Raw genomic sequence first — 22,846 nt, forward strand, 5'->3', positions numbered from 1 at the left:
GTATTCAGCTGGCTAGTCAGCCGCAGACGCAGCGCCGGGAGGTTCACGCGGCGGCAGAAGGAGCCCGGGCGGCCACTGGGGGCGGCCACGTGAGCGCCGCGGCCCCGCCCCGGCCCGCGGCCTCCGGCCCCAGCCCCAGCTCTGCCAGTGTGGGGATCCGCCTCCCGCAAGTCGCGCTGCCGCTGCAGCTGCCCCAGCCCCGCTGACGGTCGCCCTCGGAACGCTCCCCTAGCGCCCCGGGATCATTCCAGCGGCTCCGCGCACCCCTCGCGCCCCGGGACCGTTCCTGCGGCCGCCGCCGCCTCCCCCGAGCGCCGGCCCGCGCGCCCGGCTCGCCGCTCCCCGGCATTTTCGGGGGGCCCGCCCGCCCTGCACCCTGGAGCACCGGGCCACGAGCCTCTGCCAGTTCCTCTGGATCCTCGCGGCCGTGAGCAGCGGCTGCCGCGCCGGGCCGCCCGAGGCAGGTAAGTGGGGCCGCGGTTGGCCAAGGGGGCCGGGATCCGGCGCTGCAGGCCGGCGCGCCCCGGTGCTGCCGGCGTCCGGAGCGCTCAGGGTCCGGTGCTTAAAGCGGGGCTCGAGGCGGAAGGAGAATGAGAGGGTTCAGCTCTTCGGCTTTCACTGTTTGCTTCTGTAAAATGGGAGCGTCGTGCCGATTAACGGCAGAGCCTATTGGGAAAATACTTGGCACTCGATGGTATGGGAGAGGCAGCTTGGGGGCCTCCGCCTGGGGCGCCTCGGGGCCCGCAGAGGTGGGGGAGGGCTGCCTTCCTTTCCCCGCGGGGCCCGAAGCCGCATCCCCCACCTGGGCCCCCGAACAAGAGGCCCCAGTTCCAGGAACCTCAAGGACAGTGTCGACGCACCCTTGCTGCACTGTTGACTGCGAGAGTTTCGGGTGTTGGCAGGCCCCGTGGGCAAGTGCGCCAAGGGGCCGGGCATCAGTATGCGGAGTGGCGGGGCGGGGGCCTCCCCGGGTGAGTCCCGGCCTAGATCCGCTGCGCGGGCCTCGGGGGTTGCGGGGAACCCGCCCAGCTGCGCCCCGGTGAGACACATGGGCTGCTGGGAGGAGGGTGGCTAGTTTGCAGGAGGGGAAGTTCTGTGGGAGCCTGACTTCTGGGTCCTCGGCCCTGGAAGCTGCTGCCTGGGGGCCGCTCAAACAGGAAATTGTATACCCCTCTGATTTTACAGAGAAGGAGACTGAGGCCCAGAGTAATCTAACAGCAGGTACTAATGAGCAAGGTGGGCTCAGTGAAGGAATACAGAGCAAGCAGGTGGGAGCTGATAATGCCGTGTGTGTGGCATAGGCGGGGGGAGGTCTTGTGGGGGGTCATTGGGGAAGGCTTCCTGGAGGTGGTGATGGAAAGGATGCCTGTGGGAGGAAGTGGGATTTAGAGTTTCCTAGGTGTCCTTCTCCCTGGCTTCCACAGCACCTTTCATTTTTTACTCCAGGCATTTATTCAACAAATACAATAAAGCTGCTGGGATTTCAGGTGTAACAGGGTGGTTGGGATTGCCATCCCCTCTCCTCTCCTATTCATCTTCAAGAAGGGATGTGGGCTGCTGTCCCAAATTATCTTTTGTAGGGGGTGGGGAGAGAGGAAGTCAGGGTCTGAGGATCCCTTGAAATGATCTGTTTACATATGGTCACTCCTGTATATTCTGTGATTTGCAGCAGGGTGTGTGTGTGTGTGTGCGCGTGCGTGCGTGTGCGCGCGTGTGCATGTGTGTGTGTGTGCTTTGGGTGACAGGACAGTACTTTCTGGCTAAGGATGTATCACTGATACGATCTTTAAACATTTTTAATGTATTATGTGGCAGAGATGGCTGTTGGTCACCATGTCCTCCTCTTCCTGGGATATCATCCTGGTTGCGTTTTGTGGGCTCCTTTATAATTTGTTGGGCCACATGACTAAGTTTTGGCTTGTTGGAATATGAGCAGAAATAGTGTGTGTCTCCCCCAAGGCTGGACCCTGAAAACCTCCCCCATTCTCCTATTTACCAGCAGAGTTGAGAGGACTGTGAAGGCCTGGCAGAGGGCAGAGCCACACCCTGGAAGGTGGCTGGGCCCCTGATTGACGGGAGCTCTCCTTTCCACCTCTCTGGTGGTCTGTGACTATCTGCTGAAGAAACTGGGGCTCCAGGAAGCCCTATGAAACATCTGTAGGTATGAGAGGGGCTTCTTGGTTGTGGCTTTCCCCTCGGGGTGATCTGGTGTTCCGCAGGGGAGGGTGTCTTTAGGCCCTTTTTCTCACACTGATCAGATTCCCCAAAGAAGTCTGGTCCAGTCTTTGGCAGGGTTGACATCCAGGTGCCAGGACACAGAGAGCAGTGTGGAAGAAAGCTGAGGGTCACCAGCAGAAACTTGGATTTGTTCAGGCTCATTCTGTTAAGATTTACTCTTTCTGGTCTGATTCTTAAAGCTGATTCAGGAAGTGTTGATGACCAGGACCGCATTCAATGTAATAGTGGCTTGCTGGACTGACTTAAAAATAAACATTTTTGTGCTGGGGAGATCAGTTCTGCTGATCAAGAAGCTGCAGACGTAACCCCAGTGAACTGAGAATGTTCTAGAAGAAAGTGGCTATAGTGCTCACTGCAATATAAAAGTGGCTTGGCCCTTCAAGTGTTGCTGAATTATACTCCTGCCACCAAGGCTGATGGGCACAAGAAGCAGGCTTCCAACAAAGGAAGAAGTGAGTCACTAACAGGCTTGATAATAAAGTAGAAGACAGTATCTTGTCCAAAGACCCGGGGCCGTGGAACACCCAGAGAAGCATTTCAGATGGCTAGAAAATCAGAGGGCAGACAGTGTTTAGTTCTCCAGCTGGGACACTTTCTAGACCTCGCAAGGATTCCACAGGGAGTGGCCAAAAGGCAGGAGGCTCAACTGAGAACATGTCTCTGGGCCAGTGGTTCTTCTTTTTTTTTTTTTTTAAGTTTTTTATTTTTTAAATTTTAACGGGCCAGTGGTTCTTGAATTTCGGTGCATATCTACACCACCTGGAGGAATTGTTTAAACACGGCTTGCCAGGCCCACCCCCAGAGTTTACTTGAGCAGGACTGGCACGGGGCCCCCAGAATTTGCACATGTGACGAGTAGAAGTGGGACCTGCTAGTGGTCCCAGGAATCACAGTTTGAAAGTGGTTTAGGAAGTCAGGGCTGAGCGAACCCTGGATGGATCTGCACTGGCTGCAAACCCACCTCCCCTGCCTTCTGGCCGCGTGATTAGGGGCAAGTCGCTTCACCTCTCTGTTCCTCAGTTTCCTCATCTGTAGGATGAGGCTAATGGTGCCAAACTCCTGGGGCTCCAGCGATGCTTCCTGGAGGAGGTGACATCTATCTAACCTGAGACCTGAGGGATGAGCAGAACTGGCTAGGGGATGGGTAGGGAGAGCAGGTTAGGGCGTGTGCCAAACAGATGGCACCGTGTGGGTGAGCCCAGGGAGCAGGGAACCCTTGTTCTCCAGGGGGCTGAGCAGGAGCTTTGTGAGTGGTGCTGGAAAGCTGTGACTCTGTTCTGGGCTACGTGTCTCAGGACAGCATTGCAGTGCAGGGGAGGCTGACCAGGGTGCCGAAAACGGGCCTCAGGGATGGGATGGGCCTGATAGCAGCGCAAGTTACTTCTGTCCTCATTCCACCGCCTCACATGTAGCCCCCTGGCCTCACCTAGATGCAAAAGGATTTGGGCAGGGGTACGCAAAACACAGTGGACAGCTGGCTTCTGCGCCACAGACCAGCTCTCTCACCTCTTCTCCACCTTGCTCACACTGCCCCACTTGGTACATGAGTGAATTATGCACATGAGGAAGCCAAGTTTCAGAGAGGTTAGCTAATTTGCCCAACGGCACTCAGCTAGTAGTGGCAGAGCCCAGACTTGAACCCAGATCTGTTCATCTCCAAAGCTTGTTGGGCCCAATCCTTGTCTTGGCTGCTTTTTGAGGGCCTCCGCACGATCCAGGCTTTCCCACTCAGGTTTTCCCATATACTCAGCTGTGTCTCCTGGCTAAGTAACCCCTAGATGCCTTGTAATTGTAACCTGATAGTCCCTCTATTCCTCCATGCCTACAATGCCCATTATATCTGCAGAAATGGCCCACTTTTCTCCAGTTAATCATTCGTTCATGCACCCTGCATTTCTAGGGAACCTCGTGTGTGCCAGACATTGTGCTCTGGGCTAGGAGCTAGAAGGACCAAGACACGGCCCCTTTTGTTCCAGACACTCACATGGTCTGGGCACCGAGAGGCTGTATAAACACAGAGTTGCCCTGAGAAATGAGACATGCTGTCTCTCTGGTCTGACCCACCAAGAGTACAGAGTGTCCTGGGAACATGAGAAGGGTGCAAATAATTAAAAATTAAAATTCAGTCCCTCTTGTGCATTTTGTTCATTGAAGCTATACCTACAATATTGTGCTTTGTATTCTAAAGGGTGTATTTTTGGTTTTTAAAACAATCACCTTTGACTCATAAGGGCTTCATATGAACGAAGCACAGTGATGTTTTTATGAGCCTTAGCAGAGTGAATGTTGACTTGTCTTCCTGGGTTCAGCTGTGGGTTGCTGCTCTCATCAGTGAGTAAGCTGATTTCTCTGTCTCTTTCTGGTATGCGTGGAAACGTGTTTTTAAAAGAGAAGAGGAGGAAAGGAGGATGGGGACGTCTCCTTGGAATACCACCAGAGTCATTCTAGAGCAGGGTTTCTCAGCCTCAGGGCTATTGAGAGTTTGGCTGGACAGCTCTTTGTTGTGGGAGCTATCTTGTGACAGCCAGAGGTGTCTCCAGTCATTGCCAAGTGTCCCCTGCCCTACTGTCTAGACTGCATTTGTTTCCTGTTGCTACTGTAACAAATTGCCACAGATTTAGTGGCTTAAAACAACGGATTTCTTTCCTTATGGTTCTGGAGGTGAGAAATTCAAAAGCCAAGGTAGCCAAGTTCAAAAGCAGGGCTATGTTCTGTCTGGAGGCTGCAGGGAAAATCTGTTGCTCTGCCTTTTCCAGCTTCTACAGGCCTCCAGCATAACTTCCCCTGTCTTCCAGGCCAGCTGCATAGCATCTTCAAATTTTTGTCTATGACTCCTGTTTCATTGTCACGTCTCTTGCTCTGACTCCTGCCTCCTTTTTATAAAGACTCACTGGATAATCCTGCATAATCTTTCATCTCAAGACCCTTCATTTAGTCATACCTGCCAAGTTGATTTTGCCACATAAGGGAGTATATTTGCAGGCTTTGGAAATTAGGGTGTGGACATATTTGTTGAGGGGGGCATTAATCTGCCCACGACATAGACTTTTGGGTTTCTGGGTATAATGGAAACCCAGAGAAGTCTTTCTGGAGGGGGTAAAAGTTTGAGCTGGATTTTGAAGGGAACAAAAGGATTTGGCAGCAGTTGGGAGAGGCATTCTGGAAAGAGGGTCCTTCAGGTGTAGGGGCCGGGACATGAGGACTTGGTTGTGAATAGTGAGTGGTTCTTGGGTGGGGACATCTGTAAATCAGTCCTTTTATTCTGACATTCTGACATGAACTGTATTATTTCTTGAGATAGTTTTAATAAATGTTTATTTATGAATACCTACCGTATGCTGCGGATACAGTAGACACTTTGAATTTTTAGCTGGAGGCTTGACTTAGTAACTCCTGATATGACACTTTTGTTACTATCCCCTCCCCCAGCAAATAAATGAAACGCAGCCTGGAAAGGCATTTGATGAGCACTTCAGGCTCCTAGCTGGGGAGCCAGGATTCAAGCTGGGTCCTGTGACTGCAGAATGCAGGGTCTTGGGCACGACACTGAGCTTTGTTTTTTTCCCAACTATTTTAAAATTGAAGTATAGTTGATTTACAGTGTTGTATTAGTTTCAAGTGTACAGCATAGTAATTGAATGTTTTTTTTATAGATTATACTCTGTTGAAAGTTGTTACAAGATAATGGCTATAATTCCCTGTGCTGTAAATGTATCCTTGTTGTTTGTCTAGTTTATACATAGCAGTCTGGATCTTTTAACGTGCCTCTCTGTTTTTCCCTGTCCCCACTGTTTTCTGTGTCTGTGAGTCTGTTTCTGTTTTCCTATAAACATTCATTTGTTATATTTAGATTCCACAAGTAAGTGCTAACATACAGTATTCTCTGACTTGTTCACTAAGCATAATAATATCTACGTCCATCCACATTACTGCAAATGGCAGAATTTCATCACTTTTTTGGGGCTGGGTAATATTCCATTGTGTAATATGTATGGATACATGTGTATGTTTTTATATATTTATATAGGCTTCCCTGATAGCTCAGTAGTAAAGAATCCACCTGCAATGCAGGAGACCTGGGTTTGATCCCTGAGTGGAAAGATGCCCTGGAGAAGGAAGTGGCAACCCATTCCAGTATGCTTGCCTGGAAAATCCTCTCCACAGAGGAGCCTGGTGGGCTACAGTCCATGGGATCACAAGAACTGGACTTGACTTAGAAACTAAACCAGCACCACTACACACACACACACACACACACACACACACACACACACACACACAGATACACACACACGCGCACGCACGCACGCACGCACTACACCTTATTTATTGGTTCACCTGTTGATGGACACAGGTTGCTTCCATATTTTGCCTGTTGTAAATGTTGTAAACAGTGCTGCTATGAATGCTGAACATTGGGTCCTTGTATCTTTTTGAATTGTTTTCTTTTTTTTTGGATATATACCCAGGAGTGGAATTACTAGATCCTATTACAGTTCCATTTTAAGCTTTTAGAGGAAGTCTACACTGTATTCAACATTTATACAGTCTATACTGTATTATATATTTACAAATTGGTGATTTTACATTCCCACACAAAAGTGAACCTTTTCTCCACATCCTTGCCAACATTTTTATTTGTAGGCTTCTTGATGATAGCCATCCTGACAGGTGTGAGGTGGTATCTCATTGTGGGTTTTTAAAAAAAATATTTGTTTATTTATTTGTCTGTGTTGGGTCTTAGTTGTGGCTGGTGAGCTGTGTTACCCTGTGGGATGTGGGATCTTACTTCTCTGACCAGGGATCAAACCCACGTTCCCTGCGTTGGAGGTGGATTCTTATCCACTGGACCACTGGAAGAATCCTTCATTGTTGTTTTTATTTGTGTTTCTCCAATGATTGGGCTTCTCAGGTAGCTTAGTGGGTAAAGAATCCGCCTGCAGTGCAGGAGACCTGGCAGATGCGAGTTTGATCCCTGGGTTGAGAACATCCCCTGGAGGAGGGTATAGCAACCCAGTCCAGTATTCTTGCCTGGAGGATCCCATGGACAGAGGAGCCTGGTGGGCTACAGTCCATGGGGTTGCAAAGAGCTGGACACGACTGAGTGACTAAGCACACGCACACGCCAACAATTAGTGATGCTGAGCATCCTATGTGCCTTTTCACCAGCTTTATGAGGTATAATTAACAAATTACAATTGTACACATTTAAGGCATAAAATGTGATGAATTGATATACATATATTTGTGAAATGGTTACCACAATCAACCTAATTAATGCATCCATAATCTCATATAGTTACCATTTGTTTTATTTTGATTGTGTGTATGTGTGAGAACAGTTAAGATTTACTCTCTTAAGCAAATTTCAAGTACACAATTCAGTATTATTAGCTATAGTCGCCAGTACACTAGCTCTCCAGGCCTTAATTCATCTTCTAACTGAAACTTTGTACACTTTAACATTCTCTCTCCATTTCCCCCACCCCACCCGCAGCCCCTGGCAACCACCATTCTACTCTCTGCTTCTCTGAGTTCGGCTTTTACAGACTCCACGTGTAAGTGAGATCATACAATATTTTTGTGTGTCTGGCTTGTTTCAGTTAACATAATGTCCTCCATGTTATTGCAAATGACAGGATTTCCTTCTTTTTTAAGACTGAATAATATCCCATTGTGTACATAATACATGAACTTAGGCAAACTCCAGGAGCTAGTGAAGGATAGGGAGGCCTGACATGCTGCAGTCGGTGGGGTTGCAAAGAGCCAGATACGACTTAGTGACTAAACAACACGACAAATAGATATACCGCATTTTCTTTACCCATTCATGTGTCAGACACTTAGGCTGTTTCCATATCTTGGCTATTGTGAATAATGCTGCAGTGAACCCGGGAATGCACCAAGGTAAGTTTGTGTTTCTTGTTTGAAGGGAACTGAGAACTCAAGCTAGAGCTCAGGACATCCTTGGAGCAAGCCAGGAGCAGTCTAGGGCAGCCTGGGTCTGCTCAGTTTCCCTCCCTGGAGTGGCCCTGTCAGAGATGGGCAGTCATTTCTCTGCCTAGTGTCACCTGTCATTGCCAGAAGGGAGAGTCCACATTGAGAGCTTAGCATGGTGCCTTCGACACCGTAAGCTGTCCACATGTACTTGTCTGTCTTAGTTCAGTAAACATTGTGCATTTTTGTGGCCAGTGGGAGCAAAGGCCTCTTCTGCTTTCTTATCACTCATTTGCAGCATAAAAACCACATCTGTCTTGGGTAAGATGAACTTAGTGGGATAAGACAGAGGGTTCCTGGATAGAACTATAGATCATCATACTAAGTGAAGTAAGTCAGACAGAGCAAGACAAATATGATATGAAATCACTTATAGGTAGAATCTAAAATAAAGTTACAAATGAACTTATTTACAAAACAGAAATAAGCTTACACAGAAAACACACTTACCAAAGAGGAAAGGGAAGGAAGGGATAAATTAGGAATTTAGGATTGACAGATACACACTACTGTATATAAACTAGCTAAACAACAGGGATTTAGTGTGTAGCACAGGAAACCACATTCAGTATCTTGTGATAACCTATAATAGAAAGGAATCTGAAAAAGAATATATATGTACAACTGAATCACTTTGCTATGTACCTGAAGCTAACACGATATTGTAAATCAGCTATACTCATAATAATTTTAAAAGAGAGAGTTCTTGGCATGGTCTCTAAAGAAAGCAGCAAAAGACCTACCAGTCGGAGTGGCAGAGTGGGGGAGGGAAGTAATGAGGGGAAGTGGAACTACAGTTTCATTTATCACGTCAGAAACTCGATAGATAGCAAATAACAGAGAGGACTTCCCTAGTGATCCAGTGGTCAAGAACCTGCCTGCTCAGGCAGGGCACACAGGTTCGATCCCTGGACTGGGAGGATCCCACATGCCATAGGGTAACTAATCCTGTGCACCACAACCACTGAAGTCCATGTGCCGTAGAATCTGTGCACCCAGAGAAGCCACACAGTGAGAAAGCCACATGCTGCAACTGGAGAAAGCCTGTGCACGGCAACGAAGACCCAGTGAAGCCAAAAATAAGTAATTAAGAAAAGAAATAACGGAGAAAGCATGTTACTTAGAGACATGGTGTTATCTACCAAGAGTCACATCTAGAAAATTGGAAGCGGCTGCCCCTGGAGCTGGAAAGCAGAGCTGCCCATGTGCTGCTGCACAGGTTGTTCACTCGAGTTGAGCATACCTAACCTGTGCACACACACAGTGGCCCTCATAGGAAAGGGGTGTTGTTTTTAACCCTGTGCTTTAAGGTGCGTGTGTGTGCTCGGTTGTGTCCAATTCTTTGCAACCCCGTGGACAGTAGCCCTTCAGGTTCCTCTTTCCATGAAATTTTCCAGGCAAGAATACTGGAGTGGATTGCCATTTCCTTCTCCAGTGTTTTAATGAAAGATTTTTTAAAATTATGTGTTAATAACATACAGTGACCCTAAGTCCTGGTTGGGTTTTGGACTTTTCTTATTGCAGATGACACAGAATCTATGTGTACTCAGCCAGATTGGCCCCCACATACCCCAAAGGGCAAGGGTTTATTGTGTCGTATAATTCAGAAGTCCAGGCAGGCAGTTTGGCTTCAAGCATGTTTGGATTCAGGATCTCAAATGGTATCATCACTATTCATTTTTCTCTGCATGTCTTGTTCTGCTCTTCACCAAATGTCAGCTTCACCAAATGTCAACCAGATGTTCTCTGATGACCTCAGCCCTTGTCTCAGATTAACATGCTGCAGAAAATGATTGATCCTCTCTTCTAGTTGCTCAAGCCAAAGCCCCAGGCTTACCTGGGATTGGGCCATAGTGGTTTGACTTGAGTCACATGCCCATCCCTGAGTAAGTCGCTTTGAACAGTACATGCATTCTGTGATGGGCTTAGCAGGGTCATGTGACATACTCTGTTACCTGGAGCTGAATCCCCAACCCCAACCACATGACCTGAGAGCTGGGGACAAGCAGATCCCCAAACAGAAACAGTTGTATGGCATGAGATGACCCACAAGTCACCTGGCCCACTGTGGTTCAGTTAAGGACTGGTGAGATCTGCTGTGTTGGGCATATACTAGTGGGTATCCTGGCAGCTCAGCATGGCCCATGTTGGCTCTGGGGTGCTGGCTCCCAGGAGTGGTAGGTGGAAGATTCCAGCTCATTTCTATGGCAGGAAGTCAGCTCCAGGGGGTGAGGGGAGCCCCAGGGCGGGCCGGTGTCACTGTGGCCTGGCCCACAGGACTTGACCTAGGCATTGCAGTCATCATTTCCTCCCCTGTGGCTGCCAGAGAAGCCCTTTATGGCAGGACACAGTGAGCAGTGGTTCGGCGGTCAGAGCCTAAGATAGCCTGCTCCCTGAGGACCCCTGAAGAAGCTTGGCTTGGCTGCTAACCAGGCATCCAGGTCACCAGTCTGGCTTGGACCCAGGACTCGGCCCTGTTTAGTGATGGTAATAAAAATGATGATGGTAATTATAGTCTTAATGCTTGCTCTGTGCCAGCCCTGTCTAGTTAGAGGGGTGAGTGCAGCTCTGCATCCCAGGTTAGAGTGAGAAACCTGAGCCTAAGAGGTAAGGTCACACAGCTGGGAAGTGGCAGAGCTGGGACTTGAACTCAGGCCTGACTCAGAGCTCTGCTCAGCTGCCTCGCCATAGAAGTATTTTCCCAGGATGTGTCACGGGCTAGGAAGGAAAGATGTGGATGTCTGAGTGAGGACAGAGGAGAGCTTCTTGAGAATCCTGACGTCTTGGGAACCAAGGTTCTGCTCCTGGTCTCAGTCTCTCTGCTCACACAGAAGCCCATGGTGGGCCAAACAAAGCCCAGGTTTGATGGAGATTCCTAGGACGGTAGGTGTTGAAACAGGCATCGTGGGGCTGAGTTATGGGCCAGGGAGGGCTCCTTGCTTGTTTATGGGAATCCAACACCCCCCAGGGGCTCCATCTTTATGGGCAGATGTGGAAGCAGCTACCACGTTAGGACTCTGGACTGAGACTGCAGTTTTCCCAGGCTGACCTCCCCAGGCATCAGTTTGTCATAAGACATATGATATGACTTTTTATGACAGGGAAGAGAAGGGGCTCCTGGACCAGACAGAATTAGCAACTTGTAGGAAAAAAAGAAAACTATAATATGTTATATAAGTTTAGATAGCACACTCTGAAGATTGTGAGTCCAGGATAATTATGCTCCCCATGATGTAAGATTATGCTGTTCCAGGCTCTCCCTGTTTCATGACTCTGCCATCCTCAGCACATGGCTTCCTTCTCATGGATAAATTTAGTTGCTTGGGCTCCAGCCATCATACCTGCATTCCAGCCAGCAGGAAGGAGAGAGAGCAGAAAGGTATACTTCCTCTTTTAAAATTTTTATTTATTTATTTTTAGCTTTTTATTTTGTGTTGGGGTATAGCCAATTAACAGTGTTGTGATAGTTTCTCTTAATTTTAAAAAAAAATATTTATTTATTTATCTGGCTGTGCTGGGTCTTAGTTGTGGCATATGTGATCTGGTTCCCTGACCTAGGCCCTCTGCATTGGGAATGCAGAGTCTTAACCGCCCCCAACCACCAGGCAAGTCTTACTGTATAGCACAGGGAACTATATTCAATATCCTGTGACAAGAATATGAAAAAGAATTTTTATATATAACTGAATCACTTTACTGTACAGCAGAAATTAACACAACATTGTAAATCAACTGTACTTGAATAAAATAAAATTAAAAAACCCTTCCCTAAAGTTGCATACAGCCCTTCTGCTCATACCCCCTTGGCCAGAACTTGGTGACATGGTCACCCCTAACTGCAAAGGAATCTGGTAAATGTAGACTTTGTTTTGAGTGGCCACATGCTTGGCTGAAAAGCCATGGTTCTGTTATTATGAAGGAGAAAAGAGCTGTTAGGGGGTAGTTAGCAGGCGTTGCCACAGCTGCCTTAAGAGCAAATTTATGATCACCGAACAGCCTTTTAAAGCAGATCTCCCTCACTCAGTTCTGGAATCCATTATCAAGTGCCTGCCGAGTACAAGGCACTGTGCCAGCCAGGGTCACAGCTGCTTGTCTGCTTTTGTTTCCCAGGAAAAGGTCAGATCAGCGGTGGGACGTGGCCGAGGGCTGGGGTAATGGTCCGAATTCCCCTGTGAACCACCGTGGAACCTCAGTCCGGCTGTTTCCCCACTCAGCTGCCCTCACGGATGGGGGAGTTAGTGAGATGAATTAATGTAGCCCGGGTCGCCAGCGGCACAGCTGGAATTTGCACCCTTGGCAGCCTGGCTTCTGAGCCCGGGCTCTTAACCGCTGGGCTACACTGCCCGGCGGTCTGAAGCTGTGGTTCCGGCCCCTCCCCTGGCGCGGGTGTGGCCCCCGAGGCCAGTGCCCTGGCTGGGTGCAGCCCCAGGCAACCATCTGTCTTGGTCAGCAGGGACTGTGGCCAAGGGCTGACCAGGGCAGAGTAGGCCTTGGGGCTGGGAGTGGCCGAGGGTGGAGAGAAGTGGGCACAGGGCCTGGGGACGATTTTGGTAACAAGCAGGATCAGGTGGCTCTGGCATCAGATCCAGGCGGTGACTGTCTTGCCCAGAGGGTCAGAGACAAACTCGGCAGTTGACACCCAGAGCAGCGATTTTCAAACTGAGTTGAGAAATCAGTGTGGGTGGTGCGTTAAGGATAAAGAGTAAAAAAGAAAGAAAAAAGCAAAACAAGAAGAGCAGAAAATAGCAGAATGCATTGTACAGAGTAAAGCTAAGTACAGTTTCCTGACATTTTAACTTACATTTCGTAGGTATGCACTGGGTTAAAATATAAATATATTTCTTTCTTGATGACTGTCAAGAAAGCGCTGAAGGGAACTTCCTGGTGATCCAGTGGTTAAAAATCTGTGTTTCCATGGCCGGGGGCACAGGCCTGACCCCTCCTCAAGGAACTGAGATCACAGGTGCAGTGCAGTGGAGCTAAAAAATAAATGAATAAAAATATATTTAAGTAAGCGTCTTTTTTTTTTTTTTTAAAAAAAGAAAAAGTGCTGAAGCCTCAGGTCAGTAAGCCTGCCTGCTAATGGAAAGAGCTGTTAAGAAGAATTGGAATTACTGACTTGATCTTAAAAATTTTTTTTGTCTTTCACTTATTTATTATTTTATATTGACAGCAACCCAGCTTTATAAAAAGTTAAAACAATATAGAGGTGTACAAAATGTTAAAAACTTTCCTCCACCCCCCAGCTCCCAGTCCCACTGCCCATCCCAGTGCTGGTAATGCTCTTACAGGCCCTTAACAGAGCTACAAATGTACCTTTTCTTTTAGCACAGATAGGGTCACCATAATGTAACTGCTCTTATGCAGCTTGCTTTTTAAATTTAATGGTTTTCCTTGTCTATCTTATTTTTTTTTCTTTTTTTAACTTTTAGTTTTATTAAAATATAATTCACAAACCTTCCAGCCCACCTATTTACAGTGTACAGTTCAGTGGTTTTAAATCTATTTAGAGTGATGCAACCAACACAATCAATTTTAGAACATTTCCATCAATTCAAAAGAAACCCTTTTGAGATTGTTCCTCATTTCCTCCCAACTCTCCCCTCTCCTATCCTTGGGCAACCACTCATATACTTTCTTATAGATTTGCCTTTTCTGGAATTTTTGGGTAAATGGAATCATTCAGTTTATCGTCTTTTTTTGAACTGTCTTCTTTCACTTAGTATCATCAGTGCTTCATCCCTTTTCCTGGCTGAATAGGGTTCTGTTGTATAGATAGACCACATTTGATTTATCTGTTCATCAGTTAATGGATATTTGGGTTGTTTTCCCTTTTGGCTATTTTGTATAATACTGCTGTGAAACACATGTCACAAGTTTTTGTTGTGGACCTGTTTTCATTTCTCTTGTGTATATTAGACCTTGGAGTATAGTTGCTGGAGGGCTTCCCAGGTGGTGCTGGTGGTAAAGAACCTTCCTGCCGGTGCAAGAGACATGAGTTTGATCCCTGGCTCAGGAAGATCCCGTGGAGCAGAGGATGGCAACCCACTCCAGTATTCTTGCCTAGAAAACCCCATGGACAGAGGAGCCTGGCCAGCTGTGATCCATAAGGTTGCAAAGAGTCGTACACAAGCATGAGCAACTTAGCACACAGACATAATTGCTGGAGCAAGTGGTAATTCTGTGTTTTAACTTTTTGAGAAATTGCCAGACTTTTCTAAAGTGACTGCAACATTTTACATTCCTATTAACAGTGTATGAGGGTTTCCAGTTTCTCTACATCCTCACCAAAACTTGTCACTTTCCATTAAAAAAAAATTTTTTTTTTGGACTGCATCCTACAGTTTGTGAGATCTCAGTTCCTTGACCAACAATTGAACCCTTGACCCCTCCAGTGGAAGTGTGGAGGCCTAACCACTGGACTATCCTACTGCGTGTGACTTTGATTTGTATTTCCCTAATGGCTAATGATGTTGAGCATCTTTTCATGTGTTTATTGGCCTTGTGTATTTTCTTTAGAGAAATGTGCATTCAAATCTTTTGCCCATTTTTATTTGGGTTATTTTTCTTTTTATTGTTAAGTAGTATGAGTCCTGGTGCTTCCCAGGTGGCTCAGTGGTAAAGAATCCATCTGCATTGCAGGAGACACGGGTTTGATACCTGAGTCGGGAAGATCCCCTAGAGAAGGAAATGGCAACCTTCTCCAGTATTCTTGTCTGGAAAATTCCATGGGCAAAGGAGCCTGGCAGGCTACAGTCTGTGGAGTTGCAAAGGAGTTGGACAGGGCTTAGCAACTCAACAACAATAGTATGAGTCATAGTCCCATATCAGACATATGATTTCCAAAAATTTTTTTTCTAATATGTGAGTTGTCCCTCCGCTTTCTTGGTGCTGTCCTTTGAAGCACAAACGTTTTTAATTTTGATGATGTCCAATCTATCTATTCTTTTGTTGCTTGTAATTTTAGTATCCTAAGGCTTTGCCTAACTCAGCTTTGCAAAGATTTTCTCCTGTGTTTTCTTCCCAGAGTTTCGGCTCTTGTATTTAAGCCTTTGATCCATTTTGAGTTAATCTGTATAATGTAAGGAAGGAGTTTAGCTTCATCCTTTTGCATGTGTCTATTCACTTGTTCTGTCACCATTTGTTGAAAACATTATTCTTGGGACTTCCCTGATGGTCTGGTTGTCAAGACTCTCTGCTTACAATGTAGGGGATTTGGGTTCTACTGCTGATTGGGAAACTAAGATCCCACATGCCACGTGGTGTAGCAAAAATGAAAAAAGTCCTAATGGATAGATATTTCTTTCCCCATTGAATTGTCTTAGCACCCCTTTCAAAAATCAATTGGCTGTAAATGTTCATTTCTAGATTCTAAATTCTATTCTGTTGATCTCTGTGTCTGTCCTCTTGCCACTAACTGTCTTAATTACTTTAGCTTTAGCTTTGAATTCAGAAAGTATGATTCTTGCAACTTTTATAAGATTCTTTTGATTATTCTGGGCCCCATGAATTTCCGTATGAACTTTAAGACCAGTCTGTTAAATTATTCAACAAAGCACTGGAATTTTGATAGTGATTGGGTTGAATTTGTAGATCAGTTTGGGGAGTATTTCAAACTTAGCTATGTTAAATTTTCTGATCTGTGAACACAGGGTATCTTTACACTTACTTCAGTCTTTTGTTTTTTCATTTCTTCTGACATGTTTGGTTTTTCACTGTTCAAGTCCCGCACTTCTGTTTGTCAGGTTTTTTGGTTTAATTTTTTGGCTGAGTGCCTTCTGGAATCTTGATCAAAACAAACCGTACCTCCTGCCATGGAAGCATGGGGTCCTAACCACTGGACTGCCAGGGAATTCCCTAACCAAGCTTTTTATTCTTTCTGATGCTATTATAGGTGAAGTTGTTTTCTTAATTTCATTTTTGAGTTTTTATTGCTAGTGCATAGAAAGACTGTTGATTTTTGTATCCTACAGTGTTGCTGAACTCTTTCTTGACAGTCTTTGAACGTCTTTGTATATCTAGATTCCTTTTTCTTGGTATCAGTCACATAGTATTCCATGGTGTAGAAAAACTGTAGTTTATGTAACAGGCCTCCATTGATGGTCACTGTGGGCTCTTCCCTCTTTTTGCTGTTACTGATTATGCTACAGAGAACACTTTTTCAGACCACTCATCCATTCCGGGGACATGTGCTGAGGGCCTGCTCTCTGCCAGGCACTATTTAAGGCACCAGGGCTACAGATGATAAAGAAGTAAATGAGAGGATTTCAGCTTGGGGAAATCTCTGTGAAGAAAACAGAACAGGGTAACATGCTAAGGAGTGACTGGATGTGCGTTTGAGAGGGATTCTTTGAATTAAATCAGAGAAGATTTCTCTGGAAAGGTGACTTTTGAACTGAGATCCAAATGATGAGAAAGACCCACTGTGGGGAGATTGGGAAGGTTTTCCAGGCACAGGGGACAGCAAGTACCCAGGCCCTGAGGTGGGAATGGGTGCCCAGTACTCACAGAACACAAAGAAAAAGCCCGTGGGCTGGGAGAGCCGCCAAGGCCAGAGGGGAAGTGGACAGGGGCCAGCCTAACACAGGCGTTGTAGCCTTAAAAGGCATTTGGGTTTTGTTAAGAATGTGAAGAGAAGCTGCCGCAGGGTGTTAGGCAGAAAAATGGTTTGATGTAATTTATGTTCTGAAAAGATCAGCCTTGTGACTTAAGAAGCTTTTATTTTCTGTTTGAAGCTCTGAGCGCTTCAGAGTGGAATTACTGGGTGGAGGGCTGTGTGTGCCTTTAACATGTTCCTCGCTGCTGCCTGCCAAGTGTCTCCCCTGCTAGCTGTCCCTTTCTGTCTGAGGGTGACGGCTCCTTTTGTGCCAGTGGTATTTGGGGTGAGGTGCCCAGCCGCCTCTCAGCCCCTGGGCCCCAGTACCCCCCTTTCTCTTGCCTCTCTCACAGGACTCTCTCCTCTGCATCTGCCCCGTAACTCTGGCTGTGCCGCCCAGCCCTCGGGTAAGACGGGCACCCCAGGACCATGGCCGAGGAAGACCTCATCTTCCGCCTGGAAGGCGTGGATGGCGGCCCAGCCTCCCGGGCTGGTGATTCAGACACAGACAGCGACGATGATGAGGAGGGTTACTTCATCTGCTCCATCACCGATGACCCCGGGGCACACCAGAATGTCAACTTCAAGGTTAATAACTGCCACAGCAACCTAGCAAAAAGCGAGCGCTACGGCTCCAGTGGGTCCCCGGCCGGCTCCTTCCATTTCAAGGTGAGTGGTCACTGGTGCCACCCTCTCCACCCCAGGTGAGCGGAATGGGGAGTTGAGGTCGCTGGCTGAGGTCGTTTCCAGACTCTTGCCAATGCTCTAAATTCTAGATCTGAGGCAGTGTCTGTTAAGTGGGAAGATTTCAATACAAGTTTTTTGTTTGTTTCAATCTTTGAATCATTGTTTCAATACGAGTTTCATTCCTTTCCAGCAAGCAGTGTTTTACCAATATCTGCATTGGGCCCACTAGTGTGGGTTGTGGGAACCTTGGCCAGTTTTTTTAAGACCCAGAATAGAACAGAGTAGAAAATATTGGAGAGGGAAGAGGGAAAAAAAATATCAGCTCTGACAGTCGTGATAATATTTTAGGGACATGTACACATGCCTTTACACACACATATGCGTTGACCAAACTGGTTGTTGATAACCAGGTTCTCATGACATAAGGGATGTTAAGTATTTTTTTTCCTCTGTGTGTGTGTGTATGTGGGTCCAGAGATAGGGGGTAAAATGTAGTTTTTTATGTTGGTTGTGGTCAAAAGAGCCTCTGCTTAGGGTTGGACATCCTAAGCAGAGGATGGATTGGATCCATAGGTTGGATTGAGGAATAGGGTGCTTATTTTATTAGGAATTTGTGTTCATACCCTGGCAAAGCTGGTTATAGAGATGAAGGAGAAAGGCAAACATTGTTGGACTTTTGTATAGTAACTGGTGGTGAAAAAGTTAAAAATACAATACTGTTATCCATTTTTAATCCTCGCAAACAATAAGTATCAGTTTGTACTGTGAGCGGAAGGCCTGTTACCACTTTGGGATTTGAAATTGGAGTCACTCTTCTCTAATTGCAGAATTAATCTGTTTTTAGAAAATTAATGGTCTTAGTTCTCAGACAGTTGGATACTTTTTCCTTTCAGGCCAGAGTTCTAGCTTAAGTCTCTCAGGAGCAGTCAGCTCCAGAAATAGGCCTCTGGGTCCCCTCTGAGGTTGGGGGGCCCCTGAAGGGTCAGGTTGCAGCTTGCCCTGCCTTCCTGTCCTAAGGCGGCTTCTGAAACACACACTCCACCCGCAGAGGGCTGCGTGGGAAGACGGGAGAGCAGCTTGGCCCCTGGTCTGTTCGCGTGAGTCAGGGAGGCACACGGAAACCCTGATCCCTGCAGCTCCTGTACCCTGTGCAAGGGAATCCAGGTGCCAGAGGGGCCTAGAGGGGTCAGGGCTTGTGAAGCAGAAACCAGCTCATGCTAGCTCAAGGGGGAAAAGAGGAAATCTGTTCTAACAGTCAAGAAGTGTTTCTTGAGACCGAGGGGCAGAAGTGATGTCTGGTCTCTGAGGACAGATCCAGGAGCCTGGAAGGCCATAGGACTGCCTCTCTGGCTCCTTCCTCCATCTCCTTGTCTATTCTTGATTATTCTCTGCCCCTCAGTCTACATGGTGGGAAAATGGATCCCCAAGGGTCCCTTTATTACAGACAGAGCCACATGTAAAGATGGATTTGACCCTCTTCCATCCCAGCTGCAAGAGGAGAAAACCTGTTCGGTCTGGCCTGAGTCAGGCGTCCACTGTCTCTGGTCCATTCACCTCTGGCCCAGGGCACAGGGTGGGGATCGCAGAACAGGGGGCTGCTTCCAGAGAAGCAGGATCCTGGTGGCCTCCTAGTGGGGCAGACCCCTCAGAAGGGCTCTGCCCTCAGCAGCTGCCTGTGGGCCCAAGAGCTGGAGGGTCTCAGACAGTGTGACCCCAAAATGCAGTCTGGTGAATCCTTTAAAGGAAACACAGGTGAGTGATCCAGCAAATCCAGACCTATTTGTCTATAGGTCTGGCTTAGGAAGGAAGCTTCATGAGGGCAGGATCCTGTGGCCTGCTCATCACTCATCCCTAGTGCCATGCCCTTAGTAGGTGCTTCATTTGGAATCAGTGACGAGATGGATGAGTGCTAAACTCACTTTACTGTGGGTGCTGTCTCATCAGAGGACAGATAGATGGTATTTACATAAAACAGAGATCTCTGTGGGCCATTTGACAATCATTATTAAAGTAAAAAGTATTTCTATGTCAGAGTTATAGTAAACAGAGACTATTAGTTTCAGGTGGGGACAATTGTTTATTTGGTGGGACTGTCCCTTATATTGTAGGACTTTCAGCATGTCTCATCGCAGCTCACTAAACATCAGATTCCTGCCTACTCGTTATGTTATATTCCTCCCTATTTATTATGACCACCCAGAATGTGCCCCACCGTACATTTGCTAAGGCCACATGAGAGAATACCACCCTCAGCTGAGAACAAGCAATGAAACATTTGTGCAAGTGTTGAGGTTTACATATTCAAAGATGTGTTTTGCAATATTGTTTGTAATAAACAAAGAATGGAAACCACTAAAATATTCCATTGAGGAGGGGCCTGTTTAATTATAGACCATGGTCCTAGCAGAATGCTTTATTTACATTAAACCAAAGACGTTTCTATGTGAATTGACTTGAAACAGTGCCAAGATATACACAAGATACATTTTTTTGTGGGGTGAAACCAAAATCCATGAAAAGCTCTTGGGATAGTGATGGTCCATAAGAAGAACAAAATGTTAGCTATTTTTATTTTTATGTGCTGAGAAGTAAGAAAGCAAGTTGAAATATATAATATGATTCCTGTTGTATCAGAAAACATAGATACACATATATCAGTATTTTCTTAGCAAACACTTCTGTTGTAAACAAATTTAAAAATTACTGATGAGAAGAGGGAATTTGTATCCAACAGAGAATCAGTGGTGATTCTCTCTGGGGGAGAGAGTGATCTTGAGGGGGACTGTGGTTATTATAATGCATTGCATATAAATATTTTGTATATATATCTTTTAAACAGATGCTACTTAAAATTTTTAAATTTGTTTTTAGCTGCACTGGGTCTTCATTGCTACACACAGGCTTTCTCTAGTTACGATCAGCAGGAGCTACTCTAGTTGCGGTGGAGCGGCTTCTTGCGGTGGCTTCTCTTGTTGCACAGCACAGGCTCTAGGGCGTGTGGCCTTCCGCAGTTGCGGCTCCTGGGGTCTAGAGCACAGGCTCAGTAGTTATGATGTGTGGGCTTAGTTGCTCCATGGCATGTGGCATCTTTCCCGACCAAGAATCAAACCTGTTTCTTAACCACTGGACCACCGGGGAAGTCCCTACATTGTATACATTTTAAAACATTTGAAACTTATAAAACTACATGTATGTATTACTTGTGTACCCAAAAGGAAGTTTTAGAAGAAGAAAAATAAAGAGAGCAACACAACCAGGTAACCACTCCTCCCCCGAAGAAACATCAGTAATTGGCTGTCCTTAAAACTCATGGGCTTCCCAGATGGTTCAGCAGTAAAAAAAAATTGGCCCGCAATGCAGGAGACTCAAGTTTGATCCCTGGCTGGGTCAGGAAAATCCTCTGGAGGAGGAAATGGCAACCCGCTCCAGTATTCTTGCCTGAAAAATCCCATGGACAGAGGACCCTGGCGGGCCACAGTCCACAAGGTCACAAAAGAGTTGGACACAACTGAGTGAGCACAGAACTGAGATTGTGCAAGTCGAAATCCTCACTGAGGATGGGAGCTCATGACCTCCAGGGACCCTGCACGTTCCCTGCTCCTGCAACAAGCATTGCTTTTCTCACCTCTGCCTGAAACCTCTTTCAGCTGACACATGGGTCTTTTAAAATGACCGGGCTCCTGGTCCGGCTCCTGTGGCATCCTACCCTGGCTATCTCCTCCACATTCTCTGAGGCTCATAGCAGACCTTTCTGTACGTCTGTCATTCTTGAATGTTGTTCTGTTTATGAGTCAGCCCCTGACTGCAAGGCGAGGGCCTGTGTCCCATTGCACTTCCCATCCCTGTACTAAGCGGAAGGACCATTTAAGGACAAGATGTAGCTCTTGGCTGCCCCCTCTCCTGGGGGCAGGAGAAGGCAGGCTCTATGCGGTTCTTGTTGCCAGTGATGACTTCAGAGGGAGGTAGCAGCTCAGTTTTCCAAACCTCACTCTCCCTGGCACTCAACAAACCGAACGTGGTTTTTCATTTACTGTCGACATGGCAACTTGGGTTATTGAATCAAAATGACCACCTGGCGTTCCTCCAAGGTGGCACCACCCTGGCAGGTACCAGGCGTGTATTGTGAACTGTTGAGTCTGTTGGTGTCAAGGCCAGGGAATGTTGCCTGAATCCCCAGGGGGATGGTAGCAGACTCGCTCAAGGGGCCCTGCCTTGGGTAGAATATCCAACAGCCAACAAAAGGATGTTTATAGACGATGCTATCATAACATGGGAAAGTGCTTCCATTCTGGAGTTAATTTTAAAGAACAGGGTATAGAGTATGATTATACCTCTATAAACACACACACAGAGCAAAACCCTAAAAGAAGGTACATCAAGTTTCTGCGTACAATATTATATAAGTACTTTTACCTGAATATATTTTTTCTTCCAGTTTTTGCTCACAGTATGTGTATATATGCTGTTTTTCACATGCATAGATGTATGCTTATGTATATATGCATATGGTAATATATGTGCTCTCACAGGTACTTGCATATAGACTTGTTTTTGTAATCTTATTTTGTTGAATGTTTATGTTTGTTATTCATAGTTCTCATTCAATTTTTTTTTTCATAACTCTGAATCACCCTCTTTCACTAATCAGATTTACTCATATAATATAAAACATTTGCTCTAAAATATATTCCAAATATTTTACCAGTAATTCAAAATCATTTCTATGTGACATTTTTGTTTGGAAGAGACTTGGAGTTTTTTCTAACTTCCCTTCAATTACTCTAATAAAGTTTGTAGAAGAGAAAAAAAAAAAAGTACATCAAGATGCCAACAGAGATTGTCTTCGGATGGGATTTTCCTTTTCTGCTTCTGTTTCACAATCTCTGCATTTTCTAGCATTAACCTATGTAGCATATACTATGTTTTCAGTTTTTTAATGAAGTGGAAATTTGTATTTAAAAGAATTGTTCTCCTGGTCTGAGAATATCTTGGAGATTGTTCCTATCAGAACATAGACATCACCTGCCTTTTTTTTTTTTTAGTGAATTAAATTGGATTCCATCACTTGATGTACAGGGGTTTATTTAGCCAGCCTGTCACTCAGTCATGTCCGACTCTTTGCAACCCCATGGACTGCCAGACTCCTCTGTCCATGGAATTCTCCAGGCCTGAACACTTGAGTGGGTAGCTGTTCCCTCTTCCAAGGGATCTTCCCAACCCAGGGATTAAATCCAGGTCTTCTGCATTGCAGTCTGAGCCACCAGGGAAGCCCTTCCTCTTAGGGGACAGTTGGGTTGTTCCCCTTTTTTTCTATTACAGTGTTATAAT

At 46.3% G+C, this 22,846-nt stretch overlaps 1 protein-coding gene across 9 annotated transcripts in view; it reads left to right on the forward strand.

The window, feature by feature from the left end:
• EEF2K (eukaryotic elongation factor 2 kinase) overlaps positions 1–22,846 on the forward strand; it is a 68,387-nt gene continuing 45,541 nt past the window's right edge. For 2 of the 9 annotated variants that reach the window (XM_069570323.1, XM_069570327.1), the window contains exons 1-3: positions 132–464; positions 14,155–14,410; positions 17,185–17,500. In XM_069570323.1, the coding sequence (XP_069426424.1) occupies positions 17,261–17,500 (240 nt within the window). In that variant the 5' untranslated portion in view covers positions 132–464; positions 14,155–14,410; positions 17,185–17,260. Of the gene's footprint in view, positions 465–1,999; positions 2,162–7,735; positions 7,797–11,488; positions 11,615–14,154; positions 14,411–17,184; positions 17,501–22,846 lie in introns of those variants that run through there. The other 7 variants (XM_069570329.1, XM_069570325.1, XM_069570322.1 and 4 more) reach the window with 6 other exon arrangements.

The sequence above is a fragment of the Ovis canadensis genome, chromosome 24, assembly GCF_042477335.2.
Source record: "Ovis canadensis isolate MfBH-ARS-UI-01 breed Bighorn chromosome 24, ARS-UI_OviCan_v2, whole genome shotgun sequence".
Lineage (NCBI taxonomy): Eukaryota > Metazoa > Chordata > Mammalia > Artiodactyla > Bovidae > Ovis > Ovis canadensis.